Here is a 15485-nt window from a genome sequence, read left to right on the forward strand (position 1 = left end):
CCCCCTCCCCCCACCAGCAACCAGCACAGGTTCCAGAGAAACAGACTCTAACCCAACTGATGTGGCTCCACAACAGGCAATGTCATCAAAGGGACAGTTGAGGTTTTGAATTCCCACCCCTCATTAGCCTGCCAGTTTCAGTGTTTTGTCCACTTCCCCCCATTTGGAAACTAACTCTCCCACTTCCAGCATGCATGAGAGCATATTGCCTCAGACAAATTGATGCTGAAAGTTATATAATTGAACTGCAACTTCCACTTTACCTCCCTTCCTCCTCCTCATTCCCTTTCCCTGTCCCTCTTCATCAACCCCTCTCACAAGCCCCTTCTGAGGCAAAAAGTAAACACCCTTCTTCATTTAGGAGCAATAGAACAGATACCTGCTCAATGTTGGGGTAAGGGCTTCTATTCAAACTATTTCCACATCCCAAAGAAGAATGGAGGATGGAAACCATTTCTAGATCTAAGGTGCCTACACAGATTTGTGAGACCCCAGAAATTCAGGATGGTGATCCTGGCAACTGTACTTTCTTCTCTAGATTCAGGGTATTGGTTTTCCGCCCTTGAACTCCAGGGTGCATACTTCCATATAGCGATGTACCCGTCTCACAAAAGATTCCTCTAATTTGTGGTAGGCCAAGATCATTTCCAGTATTAATTGCTCCCCTTCAACCTCTTCTTAGCTCCAAGAGTATTCTCAAAGGTTCTGTTGGAAGTGGCTTCCCACTTGGGTCACCAGACTATAGTGGAATTCCCATACATCAACGATTGGCTACTCAAGAGTCGATACTCAAGGACAGTGCTTTTTTGTTTTTGGACTTGGGCCTCCAGTTTGAACATAGAAAAATCCACACTAACACCCATTCACAGTATCCAATAATCTGGATTCCCAGAGCATCTCTTCCCATGGACAGGTTCTAGACATTATTGAGCCTCATCAGAACAACTCAAGACAGCCCCCAGACCTCAGTCAGAAACTGCCTTTGACTTCTGGGTCTAATGGCCACTTGCACTTTCGTGACAGAGCATGTGAAGTTACACCTCCGCTGTTTCTGGGATGGCTCGGAACAGCTTACTCACCAAACAGGCACAGTCTAGAAAAGCAGGTGTTGGTTCCCTAGCGGGTGATGCATTCCCTTGACTGATGGAAGATTCATCGCAATGCAGGGGCAGAGGTACCCTTTAGCCAGCACTGACAGTGACTGTAACCACAGATGCATCTCTCTTGGGCTTGGGGGCACACCTCAGCTCCTTAACAGCACTGCTTCCTGCTGCTACCTGATCTGTCCAGGTAAACTTTCTCCTTCCTTCCTCTCTGCTACCAGTTGCACATGAAGCCCTTAAAGGGGCAATTACCCCTCTTCTTATGGCCAGGCGGACAAGGACCCGCATGCAGTTGCAGCAATCACATTTCCTAATTTTTTAATATTTGACTTTGCAACCTGAATAATGTTCTTTTAATGTAGTTTATTTTTATGTAACATGTATTTAGCTCTTTTAATCTTTCTTCATAAAACAGTATCTCTTATCCCTTATGTATCATTGTTGCTTTTCTTTAAATGCCCTCCAACATCTTTGATATTAAGGTGATCAGAACTGTACACACATTCTGTATATGGTCTCACCAGTGCCTTGGGGAGAGGTACTGTTACTGCGCTGTTCCACTGTGGGAAGGTTCTGTGCATTCAGCAAAAACTGCAGTGATTATTTTATTCTTTTGCCTCCATGCAATATTACAAATTTATACCTACTCTGTGTTTTTGTTTTTTTCTCACATTTCTTTTTTTAAAAGCCTGGTAAAGCATTTGTTATTTTCCCATCTAATACCTCACCCATGACTTTTCAAACATAATTACCTATTTCCTTTAACACGCTAGGATGCATATCTTCTGGATGCACTGATGCGTAAATATATATTGTTTTCTCACGTATTCCAGTACCTGCTTGTTGTCAGCAGCTGTATTGACAAGATCTTAATTACTTCTTAATTGTACATTCTTTTATTGTCAAAGGTTGACTTTTAAAACCATGTTCGCTGCTCAGGCAAAATCAGTCTTGATTTTGTCTTTCTTTATCATTAATAGCCTGCTTTCTCTACTACTTTTTCCCAGGATATATTTATAAAAGCCTTTATTAACATTAACCATTTTGAATAGCATTAATTTATTCTGCTCTTTTGCTGCCCTTATCTTTTTTCATTAGCTACTTGCTTGATTCCATCAACTTCTTAATTTCTAGGAGAGATTTGTTTTAACCCTCTAATCTTTGAGCAGTCCCTCATGAAGCCATGTTGACTACTTTGTTCCTTTCAGTTTTATTTTTCAGAGGAACTGTCTGTTGCACCTTCCCTTTTCTACCTTTTCAGACTACTCTCATATTCTTCTACACTCATAAATTTTAATATTACCTCTTGTCCATGCTGTTTCCGTAAAATAATATTGTATATTTGATTACATGTGGAGTGTACTTGGACTACTAGTTGCATGCACAGCCATTATGTAGTCACTAGCTAAACATAAAGTGGTGCCAAAAACCTATTATTAAACCTTTACATAATACAGCTATTACTGTTACTTAACTTATTTGTTTGTGTATTTAGTCTAAGTAAGTTAATTCATTTCAGTAAAGTGCTTTGAAACTAGAAAGTCTAGATAAGTGCAAAGTAATGTTATTAAGTACCTCGTGGTCACTAGCATGGAGCTTTCAGCTTACCATTACTGTAGATCCAGCAATGGTCTCACCATTATTTGGGTTCTCTTCTTTCTGGTTCAGTTCTCCTTTGCATATCCTAAGAGGGTTTTTTTACTGATGTCAGGCCATATTTGTGACCCAGCAGGTAGTTTAAGTTCTCCAAGAGTAGTCGGTTCAGGAATGTTTTCACTATCCTACAGTCCTGGGAATCTGAGTCAGTTGCCCCCTGCAGTTTATTTTTCATTTCAAAGTACAGCATATCACTGCTATGATAATTATCAGACTATCTCTCACTGGATTTGTAAATGCTTAGGGGCTTGTATCCTCCCCCTACTTTTTGTTCCCCTTCTGTCCCTCCTTCATAGATTGCACCCATCACTCTTAACGTTCCATTTGTGAAAATCTAATTAAACTTATGTCCACTAAGGTTGTGCTTTCCATTTAGCATCATCACTTCTACTTCCTCCTGCATATTTTCTATACTACTTGCATTTTCTATACACATTTAAGTGTTTCAGTGCCTCTTTTTTATACCTCTTTTTATTCTTACACAATCACATTTTGCTGAAGAACATTTTTGGGGGGGAGGGGCGTGTGCTTCTTAGTATGTTAATTATGTAGAGGGAAAATAACATTGACCCAGAACAGCATACAGTAATATGCTTTTTTGAAGAAATGAGTGAAATTCTTCACTCTGGAACCATGCTGGGTAAGAAGCAAGTGTTCTGATGTGATTAGCAGAAGCGTATCTGCTATTGCTTTTTCAGGAAAAGAAAAGATCATTCTTAGAAACCAGGTTCTTTCGTGTAGTCTACTTCTTTTTAGTTTAATATGTTATTTTGCTAACCTTTTTATCATTTCATGGGACTGTGTAAGCAGCTGCTAGAACGGAGGTAAATAGAAGAATATAGACTCTAAAGCACTCTAAAAGCTTGTAGGTTTCAGTCCCAGTGGAGACTGACACTCCAGCCTACTTACTATAGCTAGGATGTATTGATTTTTTTCTCCCCCATTTTTAGCTGCACCACTGAATTAGGTATTGTGAGGCATCCTTCCTTGTGAAGAGAGGAAAAACTGTCATGAACTTTTTCACCCTAACAATAGGGCATCTCAGACTAAAGCAGAAAGAAAGGAAAATGCTTTAAGGACTCTTAGAAACTCTGCAACTTAGCTCTCCACACTGACTCTCCTAACTAAAAGGTGCTCCACAGATCTTGAGAAACTAAGATAGATGATTGGAAGCAATGAATTTTTAAAACTGTTTTGTTAAAAAATCATCAATCACTGAAAACAATGCATTCCTGTAGCACAGTCTTGGAAGGTTAGCAAACTGGTCTTGTCCAAGTTTTCAGCCAGATGTTCAGTTACTGTTATAATTGGCTGATGAGTAGGTTTGGACCTAACTAGAATGCCAGTGTTCGATTTCACAGCGTCCTCTGTGAAGATATGTCACCATTTATGCTGGCTTTAGTGACAATTTTCTAAAAAGGAAACTCGTGGGAAATCATTATGCTGTTTATATGTCTCCCTTGTTGGAGGGCATTATCTTGTGATATTTTAGAACTGTTTTCCACTGCATGATGGCATCTAGCTAAGGTTAAGGCAGAACAAGTCCCTCTGCAGTTTTGTGACTATGTTTTACTTGCTGAAGGAGAAAAGATAACTGACAATTAAGTATTTGGGATGTCACTGAAAGAACATGTGCAACTAATCAATGACATCCTGAGGGAACATGATTTTATGAAGCTGATAAAGTAGAAAAATCTGGATTTTAGTGTTATATAATAATAATTGCACCCTTTTGATAAAAAAGACATTTCTAATGATGTAAACACTAGTATTTCCAGTGTTATATTTTTCAGATGCATGCAGTAGCTTATTAAAATGTGGCAGGAATTGGTAAACAGCTTTTTAAAATATATGAAGAAAACATGGTACTCAACACAGATAGTATTGACCAATTTGAAAAATGTATTTCTGGGGTCACTTGCTAAATTATTTGCTTTCAGTAGGGTTAGGTGTTTTAATTCTCTTCTCATTTTGGAGCGAGAACATATATGCTGCTCTTGTTCCTTAAATCAACTTGTTAAAACAGCACAGGTTTGGAACTGGACTAGCTATAGTCTTGCTAAGTGAGTTCAAATACATTGAAAATTCTAGACATTAATTTATAACGCTACTGTGATCTTTTCCTGTTTCATTGATATGTCTTGGAGTTTGTAACAGAAGTCTTACATAGCTCACTGTGCTCCTATCTAAAATGTATAACCACATGCTGGACTGAAAAATGGGTTTATTTGTATGTGTTTTATCACTCATTTTATATAGAAGGAGAAGCACTTTTTCTTCTTCTTATCTGTTATGTAAAGATTAAGGAGAATATGGTTTGTAATATATGCATTCTTTAAATAACTTTCTAAATAAGAAAGTCTAAAATTTATGATTGCAATGGTGGTTTCAGGTAAATGGAACTAGTTATGATTGCAGCCCCTACTTATTTGATTAATTTTTTAAATTACAAGACTAAAAGAAATACAGCAAAGATTAGAATTTTTACATATGTTGGTCAGTTGTCATCTGTGCTGTCTTTCCCTGTTTTCAGTTTCTCTTGCAGCCCTTCCATTATATGGCATACAAATCAAAGGGCCAAATTCTCTACTAGCCCAGTTCCACTGAAGTCAGTGGAGCTGGGCCAGCAGAAAATTTGATCCCAAATTAGGATTATTCCAGAATGTCATGATTTATTCCTTAATGTTTCTGGAAGTACTGTATGTAAAATATAGCTATGACTTTTTGGCATGCATTATCTGGAAAATGTACTGTAGTTCAATGAAACCATACCAAAATATTTTTATTTCATTGCTTCATGACAGTCTGACAAAACGCCACATCAAATCAAGGTGGGTTATGTCTGTCTGTCTTGCAGTTCTGCAGTTTCAGGTTTGCTGGTCATCGAAATAAAGGGCTTGAACAGGTGCTAAACTAATGGGAGTAAGATCCTGAAATGTCTAACAAAATAATGTTCACTGGAGCCTTGCAGTTAAACAAATTTAATGAAATTGGGGCGCTGTGTAACTATTGTCCAGGCTTGGGTTGATTTGACTTGGAATGATAACTGAGTGAGCAGCAGCAACAACAAATAAGTTTGCTTCAATAACATTTTAGCATCATCAGAACAACTTCTCTTGTCAGTGGCATGTCCTTCCCCTTGCCCCACCATCTCTTCTTTCTTCTAAGTTTACCGGCAGCTGACCTCACCAAGTCACGCAAATTGCTCTAACATGGTATGAAAAGCTCAAGAAGTGGAACTAAGGGATTGTGCATAAATTAGAGATGCCCTGAAGCAGCTCTTGCACACACGATTTTTGGTGCAAAATTGATTAATATTAGTAAATTGTTTTGGTTTGAGCAAATAGTGCACATTGTTATGCAATTCACATGTCCTTTGAATATGCATCCCCCTCTACCCCTCCTCCCATGCATAACTTGAATGCAGAGCAAGATGAATTTTACAGCACCGTAGTGCTGATTTCACAAAATGTAAATGAAGAAGCAGTTAATGATGCATCCTCATTTAAAGGTGAACTGAAAGGCTTTGTACCAGCCAAGACTTGAGAACTTTGTTTCTCTTGTAAGAGGTGGTGTCACAGTAAAACAGTTTGGGAGCTGCATTCTCTGATCGAGGGTTGTTTTTATTAAACGTGTTGTTATGACACCAGCTCTTGCTGGAGAAATACAGAACCCTGAACTCAGGTCCTGAAAGAAGAATAAAAAAAAAAGAACTGATGTGCGGATAGCTTATTTTAAAATGTACTTCTATTTTTAAATCTACCCATATTTTATGGTAATGTTTGTGAATCTTAACTAGGTTTTTTGTTACACAAATAGTTGAGTTGCTCTTGCCCCACATGTACTACTGCAGCACGTTGACCAAACTGAAGAGAAAAGCTTTTGTGTTGTGTAAGGTTAGATTACATACAATAGGAATGTTGTCTCATGAGCTTGTATAGTGTAATGCTCCCTTCTATTACCAACCCTTGCCTCTTGTTTTCTCACCCTGTCACAATGGTTCTGTTCTAACCAAGGGCCTAGTCTTGCAAGCACAGTATGCAGCTTTACTTGTGTGAGTAGTTTCTTTTGATCAAACTTTACTCATGTGAGTATAGTTACTCATATGCATTGTTTGCTGGATTAGGCCTCTGGGATGGAAAGCTCCTCAGCAGAGTGACTGTGCCTTTTATCTGTAAGTGCCGTACATAGGTATGACTTTTGTAGTAACAAGTGGAGATGTTCAGCAGTATGAGTGACAAGTGAATAGGGCCTTAATCCTCCGGAGAAACCATGACATGTGTTTGTAAACTCTTTTGTCTTATGTGAGGAGTGGAGACTAGCAACTAACTGCCTCCTACTAGTTACTATAAAACTGTAGAAGTCTATCGCGTTCTTAAAAAATCAGCCTGTCTCTTATGGGGAATGGGTATTTAAAAATCCTTTTCTATTAAATCTATTTCTAATTAATTTACTAATTCACTCATAAAACTACAAATCATCTGTTTGGTGAAAAATATTTGGGAAGGGGAATGGATTCCAGGCCATACATTATTAATATGGAACAGTATGGCAGGTCTAGATAGTACCTCTTTCACCAGGCCTTTGTCATTGGTGACCACACTATAGATGTGACCAGTGCATTGTAAGCCAATCTGTCAAGCCAAACAAACAACTCACCTTGTTAACATTCCCTAAATCTTGCATTAATAACACTGAGTAAGCCCCTGAACACACAGGAGAGTTCCTTTTTCCTACTGCCATGATGGATGGGATACTTCCAAGTGCTGGAAATGAAGTAGCGGAGGTCATTAAGCGTGTGCTGCTGTTTATTTTGATTTTTAAAGGGGACAACAAAATCAAAATTTTATTCTGAAGTGAATGTACCAAAAATCAAATTTAAGATTCAAACTTATAGTAAACCTTTTCTTGGGTAAATGTTTGTCAATGATACTGGCATGGGAAAGGGCAGGGCTGCAGCACCATAATCTGATATAATCTCAAAATTTAGTAACACAGATTGTGGTATTGGAAGATGTTTACTTTAGTAAACTTGTGTGATTAGAAAAGAATTGGAGTAATTGTGGTTTGCTTATTAAAAGTTATTGTTAGAGGATAAATAAAAAAATGAGAAAAGAACTGAATGATATTGTGTATTTTCTGTATTACAGACTATCATTTTAGAAAATGAAGATCTCCCCAAAATATTTCTAGACTTCCTGAATGTTCGGCATGTCCCTTCTCTGCCAAAGGCAGAAAGTTATGGGTAAGAACTCATTAACTAAAACAACTCCAACTGTACAGAAAAACAAGGCACAGCTGAGTCTCCTCTCGCGCTGTATTAGTTCTCTGACGACTTAACACCGTTGATTTAAAATGGACTTGCTGGTAACTTACACCACTGTAACTAAAAGGAGCATTAGTTTCATTGTGGGTGTATTTGCGTAGCTATAAAAAGTTGGTAAAATAAAATACATCCTGTACAAAGACAAAAGGGTGACATTTATTGTATATCCATTGAAAGCAAAGCAGAAACAGGCTTAGATGAAAGAAAGATAGAAAAAATGGGATTTTCTAACAGACCTTTGAAATACCTACCAAAAAATTTTTTAAAAGAAGTCCACAAGATTTCCAGTTTGTGGCATGTGTGTGGGGGGAGGGAGGGTTGGAATCTGCTTTTATTTATATGGGGGCAAATTGTAACTCACTGCATGGCTTCTCCCATCTCCATGTGGAAATGGGGATCAGCCATCTCCATGGTGTCCACAATTCCCTTCCAGGAAAGGGTTCAGGGTTGGTTTGGATGAAGGAGGCACGAAGATGCACATTATCCTCCCTTAAGCATACCAGAGATTTCCAGAATAATATAGTCAAATTATATTACGTTCTGCTGTACTTTCCACTCTTAGGGTGTGATTCTCTGCTGTGCCTCTAAGAGGTACAACACAAAACTCATAGCCTTGGGGAAGGAGGGTGGGTAAAGAGGTTTAAAGCCATGTTTGTGCCATCCCTATCCCGAGCCTACCTGCAGGCAGCGCAGTCCCTGAAGTAATTTAAAGAGCCCTTCTTTGGCTGCCCTACAGGTTGTATCACTGCCCGGAATCCCTACAGTATTGTGTGCTGTGGCCCTGCCCCTAACACACCCTCCTGCCCCAACCCTTTCCCTAGCATACCAGGGCTTGTGAGATGGTCCTAGGAAAGTGGCCTTATAACTGTCTTCCACAGTTCCTGCATCAGGGGTTCCCCAAGCAGATCTGGGGTTTTGGAGCCTCTTTATTCTGCTACAGCCCTTTTACCTGGTGTAAAGTGGCTGGAGTGGGGGTAAGGATCTCACTCCCAAAGCCTAACTGTGGTCAAGGAAGTTGCCTGCAGAGCTGTGCTATCGGTCAGTGGGGCCAGAGCCACAGCAGACCAGAACTACTGTGGAGACAAAGGGATCTTGGACAGGGTTTGTGGGTCAGGTCCTTGCTTTCTCCCACGCTGTAGTAAACGCTGCCCCCACCTCAGCAGAAGAATGCAAAGGAAACTGTCAGGGCAGCCTCACATCCTTTTGTATTCCATTACATGGGTGTTTCCAAAAAGACTTCGATCTGGGTCATGATTTTTCACAATACCTTGTAATTGTAGTTCCAAACTGTGAGCTTGGGAAATCATTGTTCACGTTCAGTACATACAGAATCTCTTTAAGATACGTAGGGATTACTTTACTTATCATATACTTGATATTGGTTTGAAAATGCTCATATAACAGCAAACATATGTCACTTATAGCTAGTGTAATGTTATCAGTTATGCTGCTGTCAATATTAATGTGAAACATAAATGTGCTAACTTTATTATCCCCCCAAAAATGTAAATATGCCAGCTTTGGTGATTTAGGGAGAAGCTACTTGACACTCTTCTCTTGTAGTTAATGATGTCAACCAGAATCTCTCAGTGGAATTGTACCCCATCACTTTTATATATTTATGCATGTGAATCTATTCCAGTGAAATATATGTTGTCACTTACAAGCTGTGATCACAGTAAAATCATGAGAGTTCTTCCATATTAATTGCATTGCATTACATAGCCACTGACCAGAAAAAGGGTCCTTCCTTTCGTAGCAATTATTAACAGCTTTCTTTGTATATGGAGTTGTATGTTAATGTTGTTATAAGCAAACATAATCTAATTTGTCTGCATTTTTGTTTTAGTTCTTTTGATGAAACAGAATCTGAAGAATCAAGGTGAGCAACTCACAATTACGGCTAGCATTTCTAGACAACTAAATGTGGTGTAAGTAAATAAAAGCCATGCTTACTTTGACAGTCTACTAATATATAAAATAAGGACACTGAAGTAATTATACACACACACACACACACGTACATACGTACATACGTAAAGGGCATCCAACATTTGTTCCAGCAACTGACAAAATTGCAATAGTTTGGCATTAAATTTTGGTGACTTTATTAAACACTGCATCTGGTTTCATAAGCTGGACCAGATCTGTTTGTAGTATGAATTGCACACCTCTCGCTTTAATTTATATTCTGGAATTTCTTACAGAAACATAAAGGGACACCTTCAGCTTAACTCTCTCTGTGAACATTTTTACCCTATGCTGGGTGTTGTTTGTAACAGGACTATAATTGAAAAAAAATTGAGATTGTTTCCATGCTTTTGACAGAACTTTGCATACATTCGGTGTCTCTGGATACTGTCAGTCAGTCAGTTGCTCCTGTTGTTTGCATGGGTCTTTCACATGGGAGGAGATGAACATTTAGTAAAAACTAAAACCAGGAAAATGTGATTGTAAAATCTGAAAGCTTGGCAAGGACATTCAGATATAGCACCTGAAATTACTTCTCTCGTTTAAAAAGGAAAAAACCTACTACTGTTCTGGCTCCTTTACTCTACGTAAAAGAGTCAGCTGTGTGAAGCGGCCTTAGCAGCCTTGCTACTGGCCGGGGAGGGTTCCCTTGACATAGCTATTGTTGGCAGCAGCCATAAGGCTGCCTCCCAGTTGTACACTCAGAAGCCTTGGCATAAGGGTGTGCTGGGGTAGTATCTGGGGCAGGAGTATTGCAAAGATTCCAAGTAGTTCTGTGGTCTGTTGGGCAGCCCAGGAGGCTAACCTAATGTAGAGGTGATGGTAGTCTAAATATTCTTACGTACCACAGAACAGCACAGAATCAGGAGGGCTCAATGTGGCTTAAAGCCATCATCACCACTACCATCACCACAGTGGAGTGTGACCTCTTGACCTCAAATTTCAAGCTGTCATTTTAAGTATCACTAAGCAACAGTGAGCTTTGCTCCCAGAAAATTTTCTCCTTTGCATGGAGTTTGGGGATATAAACATACTGACGTTATTCCTGAGCAGCTTGGGTCACCTCACTTTATCAAAGGTAGTTTGTACTATATCCTGTTTACCATCCCTTGATGCTGACATTCCTGTTCTTGACCTTTCCAGCAAACTGTCCCACCAGCCTGTGCTGCTGTTCCTAAGGGATCCATATGTCTTGCCTACAGCCAACGGTAATCAAACTTGTCATCTGTTAACAGCTCTTTACTGATCTGACCCTACACCACATAAACCACATTATTATTAATACAGGCCTTGCCGAGTGATACTGGTCCAAATTCTACTGATCTGCCAATAAACCAGTAGTTCTTATATAAAGCTCTTTAAAATCCGAATTGGGGCAAATGATTTATACGAAGATATAATTTTTTTTCTCTCAGTTGTTCTCCTAACCAAACCTACTGTGGATGCAAATCATAAAAGGATGTAAAATACTGCTTCTCTTTTTTTGTTGACTGTGTGGGTTCTTTTGCCTGCAGGGTTTGATCTAAAGGTACAGTCCTTTTTTAAGTGCTTTTTCCCTAAACACCAGTCTAGCTGCTGTGAGCATGTTTGTATTTCCACTTGGATTATTGTCATTTCTCCTCATTTCTAAACTGTAGGTTTTTTTTTTTAAAAGATTGTATGTTTTGAGCGTACTAGATGTGTTCGGAGGATATTTACGTTACCCTTGATCGGTTAATATGTATTTCAAAAGCACATTTGGAAGAGGTAGTTGTAATCCACCATCTCTTTTACTCTTCCCCCCTCCCCTTTGTAAAAATAATTCAAGGACTTTTTCTTTGTGTTTTCTTCAGAGATTATATTGTTGGCACATATTTCACAGTGTTCCTACATTGTTCATTTCAATTGATAGATCTTTTGCCTTTTCCACACTTTTGTACAAGAAAATGTACTTTTGTGTATATGTAAATTTCAGTATGAGAATTTTCCACTTAAACTGTAAATTAGGATTTTCCCGTGAGAAAAAAAATTAACAAATTGCTCTAACTTATTTATTAAGCTCTGTTTGCCTGAATGTAGGCTAGTAACAAAAATGAAGCAGACAGCTTTGGAAATAAGATGACACTGTGGAGGTTTCCCCACATGGCTCTGCAAATCCCCCAGGTGTTCAAAGCATGCATTAAGAAATCATAAGATTGTCTTAAATCAGGAAATTTAAAATAATAATAATAAAGGTTGGGTTCTTTGTATTTGCCTTTGGTTTCTCAGCCTTTGGAGTGCACTTCCTTCACATTTTCAAGATTTTTTCCAAAACCATGAGAGCTAAAAACTTTTTTTTTTAAACTGAGATTCTCAAGAAGCCACATGAATCCAGGAGCTGGGACTCTAAACATCAAATATTGTGACATTCATGATAAAATCATAGGAACTAGAATGCTATGTACATGATTCCTATCTTATACTACACCTCCAGTTTCAGGCCTGGATTCCAGCAAAGCAGAGTGCAATTACTGAAACTTTCATTCTTTGAGTTTACCGAATAAAGTATGTGCAAGTGTAGTATACCAATAAACATCAAGGGTGAAATCCTGCCCCCCATTAAAGTCAGTGGAGGTTTTGCCATTGAATTTAAGAGATCCAGGATTCCACCCCAAAACTGGAGAAGAATTTTGCAGACACTAAAAACTAATTCTGCCTTTTTCATTTTATTCTGGAGGAGCGGAATGGCTAAACCAACACTCAACAGTGTTTTTTTCCACAAACTATAATTAGGCTTTGCAGATTTTGATTTTGATTTTTTGATCATTTCAACAGATATCAATGTTGATTTTAAGGTTTTTTGGGGGAGGGGTTAGATTTTTCTCTTTTTAAATTTTCACCAATTGTGGGAAATTTGGCTGGGGTCAGACAATAATTATTTAATGATGCTAGACAGTGAGATGAAAATAGTTAAAACTTTATAATGGTTAAAACACAAATTGTCAACATCACGTCAAAATATACAAAATAAATATCCGTGAATCAAACTCTAATAAGTCTTCAAACAGCACTTCTCTTACTTTGCCTTTTGGTTTCAGTTACTATCTGGAAATATTTTTCATTGGTTTCTCTGTGTGTACAGTGAAATCAGTGTTTACCAACATTTATTGATAAAAATCGAATGCTTCCAAGCCTAACTATACTGCACCATTTCCATTTTATCCACATACTTACATAAGATTAGTTGATTTTGATTTTGGGGCCAAATAAGAAGTCTAGGAAGTAAAGTAATCAGATCCTCATTTTTTTGCACTTCATTTCCTCAAAGATTTGTTTAAAAGTCATTCTGGATAATTGGATAAGCAATTTGCAAGTTAAGCTTTTTAAAAAAAAAAATAAAAAAAGTTCTGAATGTTGTTAAATTTCATGCAAAATCTTGAGAGACAAAGAATGGAAATTACATATAATTGTCTTAAAATATACAGATAACACCCTAAATTTTCAAATCAGTACACAGGCTTTTAGTTCTATGACTCCTATTAAAGCTTCTGCAACACTTTGACATCTAAATTTTTTATTCTAACTTGTACTCGAAGAATGACCATACTTGCTTTCTTATTTAAGTCACTGGGAATTTAATATTGAATTTAAGTGGTGGTTTCTTTTGAAATGGCTTGTTCTAATGTGTGAGATGTGTTGAGATTTAGTTAATGGTGTTCAGCACAAAGAACTCTTCAGGGCTTCACCAAGGCTTTTTTTGGCCTTGAAACACAGTTCTTAGGTTTTCATATAGCAGGTAAAAAAAAAAGTCAATGCAACAAGTTTTTATTTATACTAATTGTTCAGCAGCCCTTAGCTGCTTCCAGTTCACCTCTCAGAACAATTTTTGATTTATCATACTATGAATCAGCATAATGTGGAACATGATTTTTATTCAAAAAATCTGTAAGAGTCTATTTTCTCCATCCTGTTTTAGAAATTACAAGCTCAGTATTATGATGTCCTGGTTTGTCCTGTCCTCCCTACCTGCCCTGGCTCCGTGCGGCTTCTGGAAGGCATGTCCGGCTCCTAAGTGCAGGGCTGGCCGGGGGGTCTCCATGCACTGCCCCTGAACCCTGCCCTGAGTGCTGACTCCGCAGCTCCCATTGGCCGGGAACTGCGGCCAGTTGGAGTTGCGGGGATGGTACCTGCAGACAGGGGCAGCGGGCAGAGCCACCTGGACGCGCCTCTGCCTAGGAGCTGGACATGCTGGTTGTTTCCGGGAGCCGTCCAAGGTAAGCGCCGCCTGGAACCTGCGCCCCTCATCCCCTCCCGCACCCCAACCCCCTGTCCCAGCCCTGAGCCCCCTCCTGAAGCCCAACTCCCTCTCAGAGCCCGCACCCCCTCCTGCTCCCCAAACTGCTGCCCCAGGCTCAGCCTGGAGCCTCCTCCCACCCTCTTAACTCCTTGGCCCCACCCCCAGAGCCCACACCCCAACCCTCTGCCCCAGCCCAGTGAAAGTAAGTGAGGGGAGAGCCAGGGATGGAGTGAGTGGGGATGGGGCCTTGGAGAAGGGGTGGGGCCTCAGGGAGGGCAGGGAAAGGGTTTGTGCTGCTAGACAGTTGGCAACCTTAACTTCACAGTTTACTCACCACTCATGAACATTTGACTCCATTTTAGTTAGACTCAATTTTTACAGACTGTCTTTTCTATAAATGGGATTTATTTTTGCAAACTAGCCAAACCCACCTGGAAAATCCTGTTATAATTTTTGGAGGTACCTAAAATTTCTATGAAGGGGAGCTATCATCTCTCTGTTGTCAAAAAGAAACCTTTACCACATGAATTGCTTATGTTTTTTTAAAAAAAAAAAATAAGGCTCTCAGGAGCTTAAACTGTGATAACTTACTAGTTATTAAGGTTTGAAGCTACTAGTGTGACTTTCAGCTTTCTTGGTTTCAGCTTGTGCTTTGACTTTTCAAAAATCACACTTTTATACACATGCCAAGAGGCACAATTAGTAAACACTGTGAATTGCCCAAAGGGGCTCATAGCTGCTATAAACTGGTGGGAGGCTCTAAAGTAATGAAATCTAAGGCACTATCCCTCATATTTACAAAAAAATTTTATAAATCTTAGTTCGCTCACTGACAACAGTCAGCCCTCTCCACACCATAAATGAATGTTAAATGACATGCATTCACTTTTTTTCCCCTTGAATAAACCACAACTCTTAGACTCTTTCAGAATCAGAAGTGATTTGGACTAAACGGGGGGAAAAAACCCTGCAGCAGTGAGTCTCAGAGACTGACTTGGGCTTCTGAGGTCTGCACTATGGCCCTAAAAATAGCAGTGTAGATGTTCCCACTGGAGTTAGAAGATGGTCTCTGAAACCTGGTGAAAGGGTGGGTCTAAGAACCTGAACAGGAATGTCTACACTGCTATTTTTAGCACAGTAGTGCAAGCCTGAGTCTGTAGACCTTGCCTCTGAA

The 15485-nt window shown here is 39.2% G+C and overlaps 1 protein-coding gene across 4 annotated transcripts in view; it reads left to right on the forward strand.

Moving 5' to 3' along the window:
• SNX24 (sorting nexin 24) overlaps positions 1–15485 on the forward strand; it is a 147181-nt gene that overhangs the window by 128329 nt on the left and 3367 nt on the right. For all 4 annotated transcript variants that reach the window (XM_078852855.1, XM_073344835.1, XM_073344836.2 and 1 more), the window contains 3 exons: positions 7910–8004; positions 9935–9967; positions 11200–11264. In XM_078852855.1, coding sequence (XP_078708981.1) covers positions 7910–8004; positions 9935–9967; positions 11200–11264 — 193 coding nt within the window. The remainder of the gene's footprint in view (positions 1–7909; positions 8005–9934; positions 9968–11199; positions 11265–15485) is intronic.

The sequence above is a fragment of the Lepidochelys kempii genome, chromosome 5 (assembly GCF_965140285.1).
Source record: "Lepidochelys kempii isolate rLepKem1 chromosome 5, rLepKem1.hap1, whole genome shotgun sequence".
Taxonomy (NCBI): Eukaryota; Metazoa; Chordata; order Testudines; family Cheloniidae; genus Lepidochelys; species Lepidochelys kempii.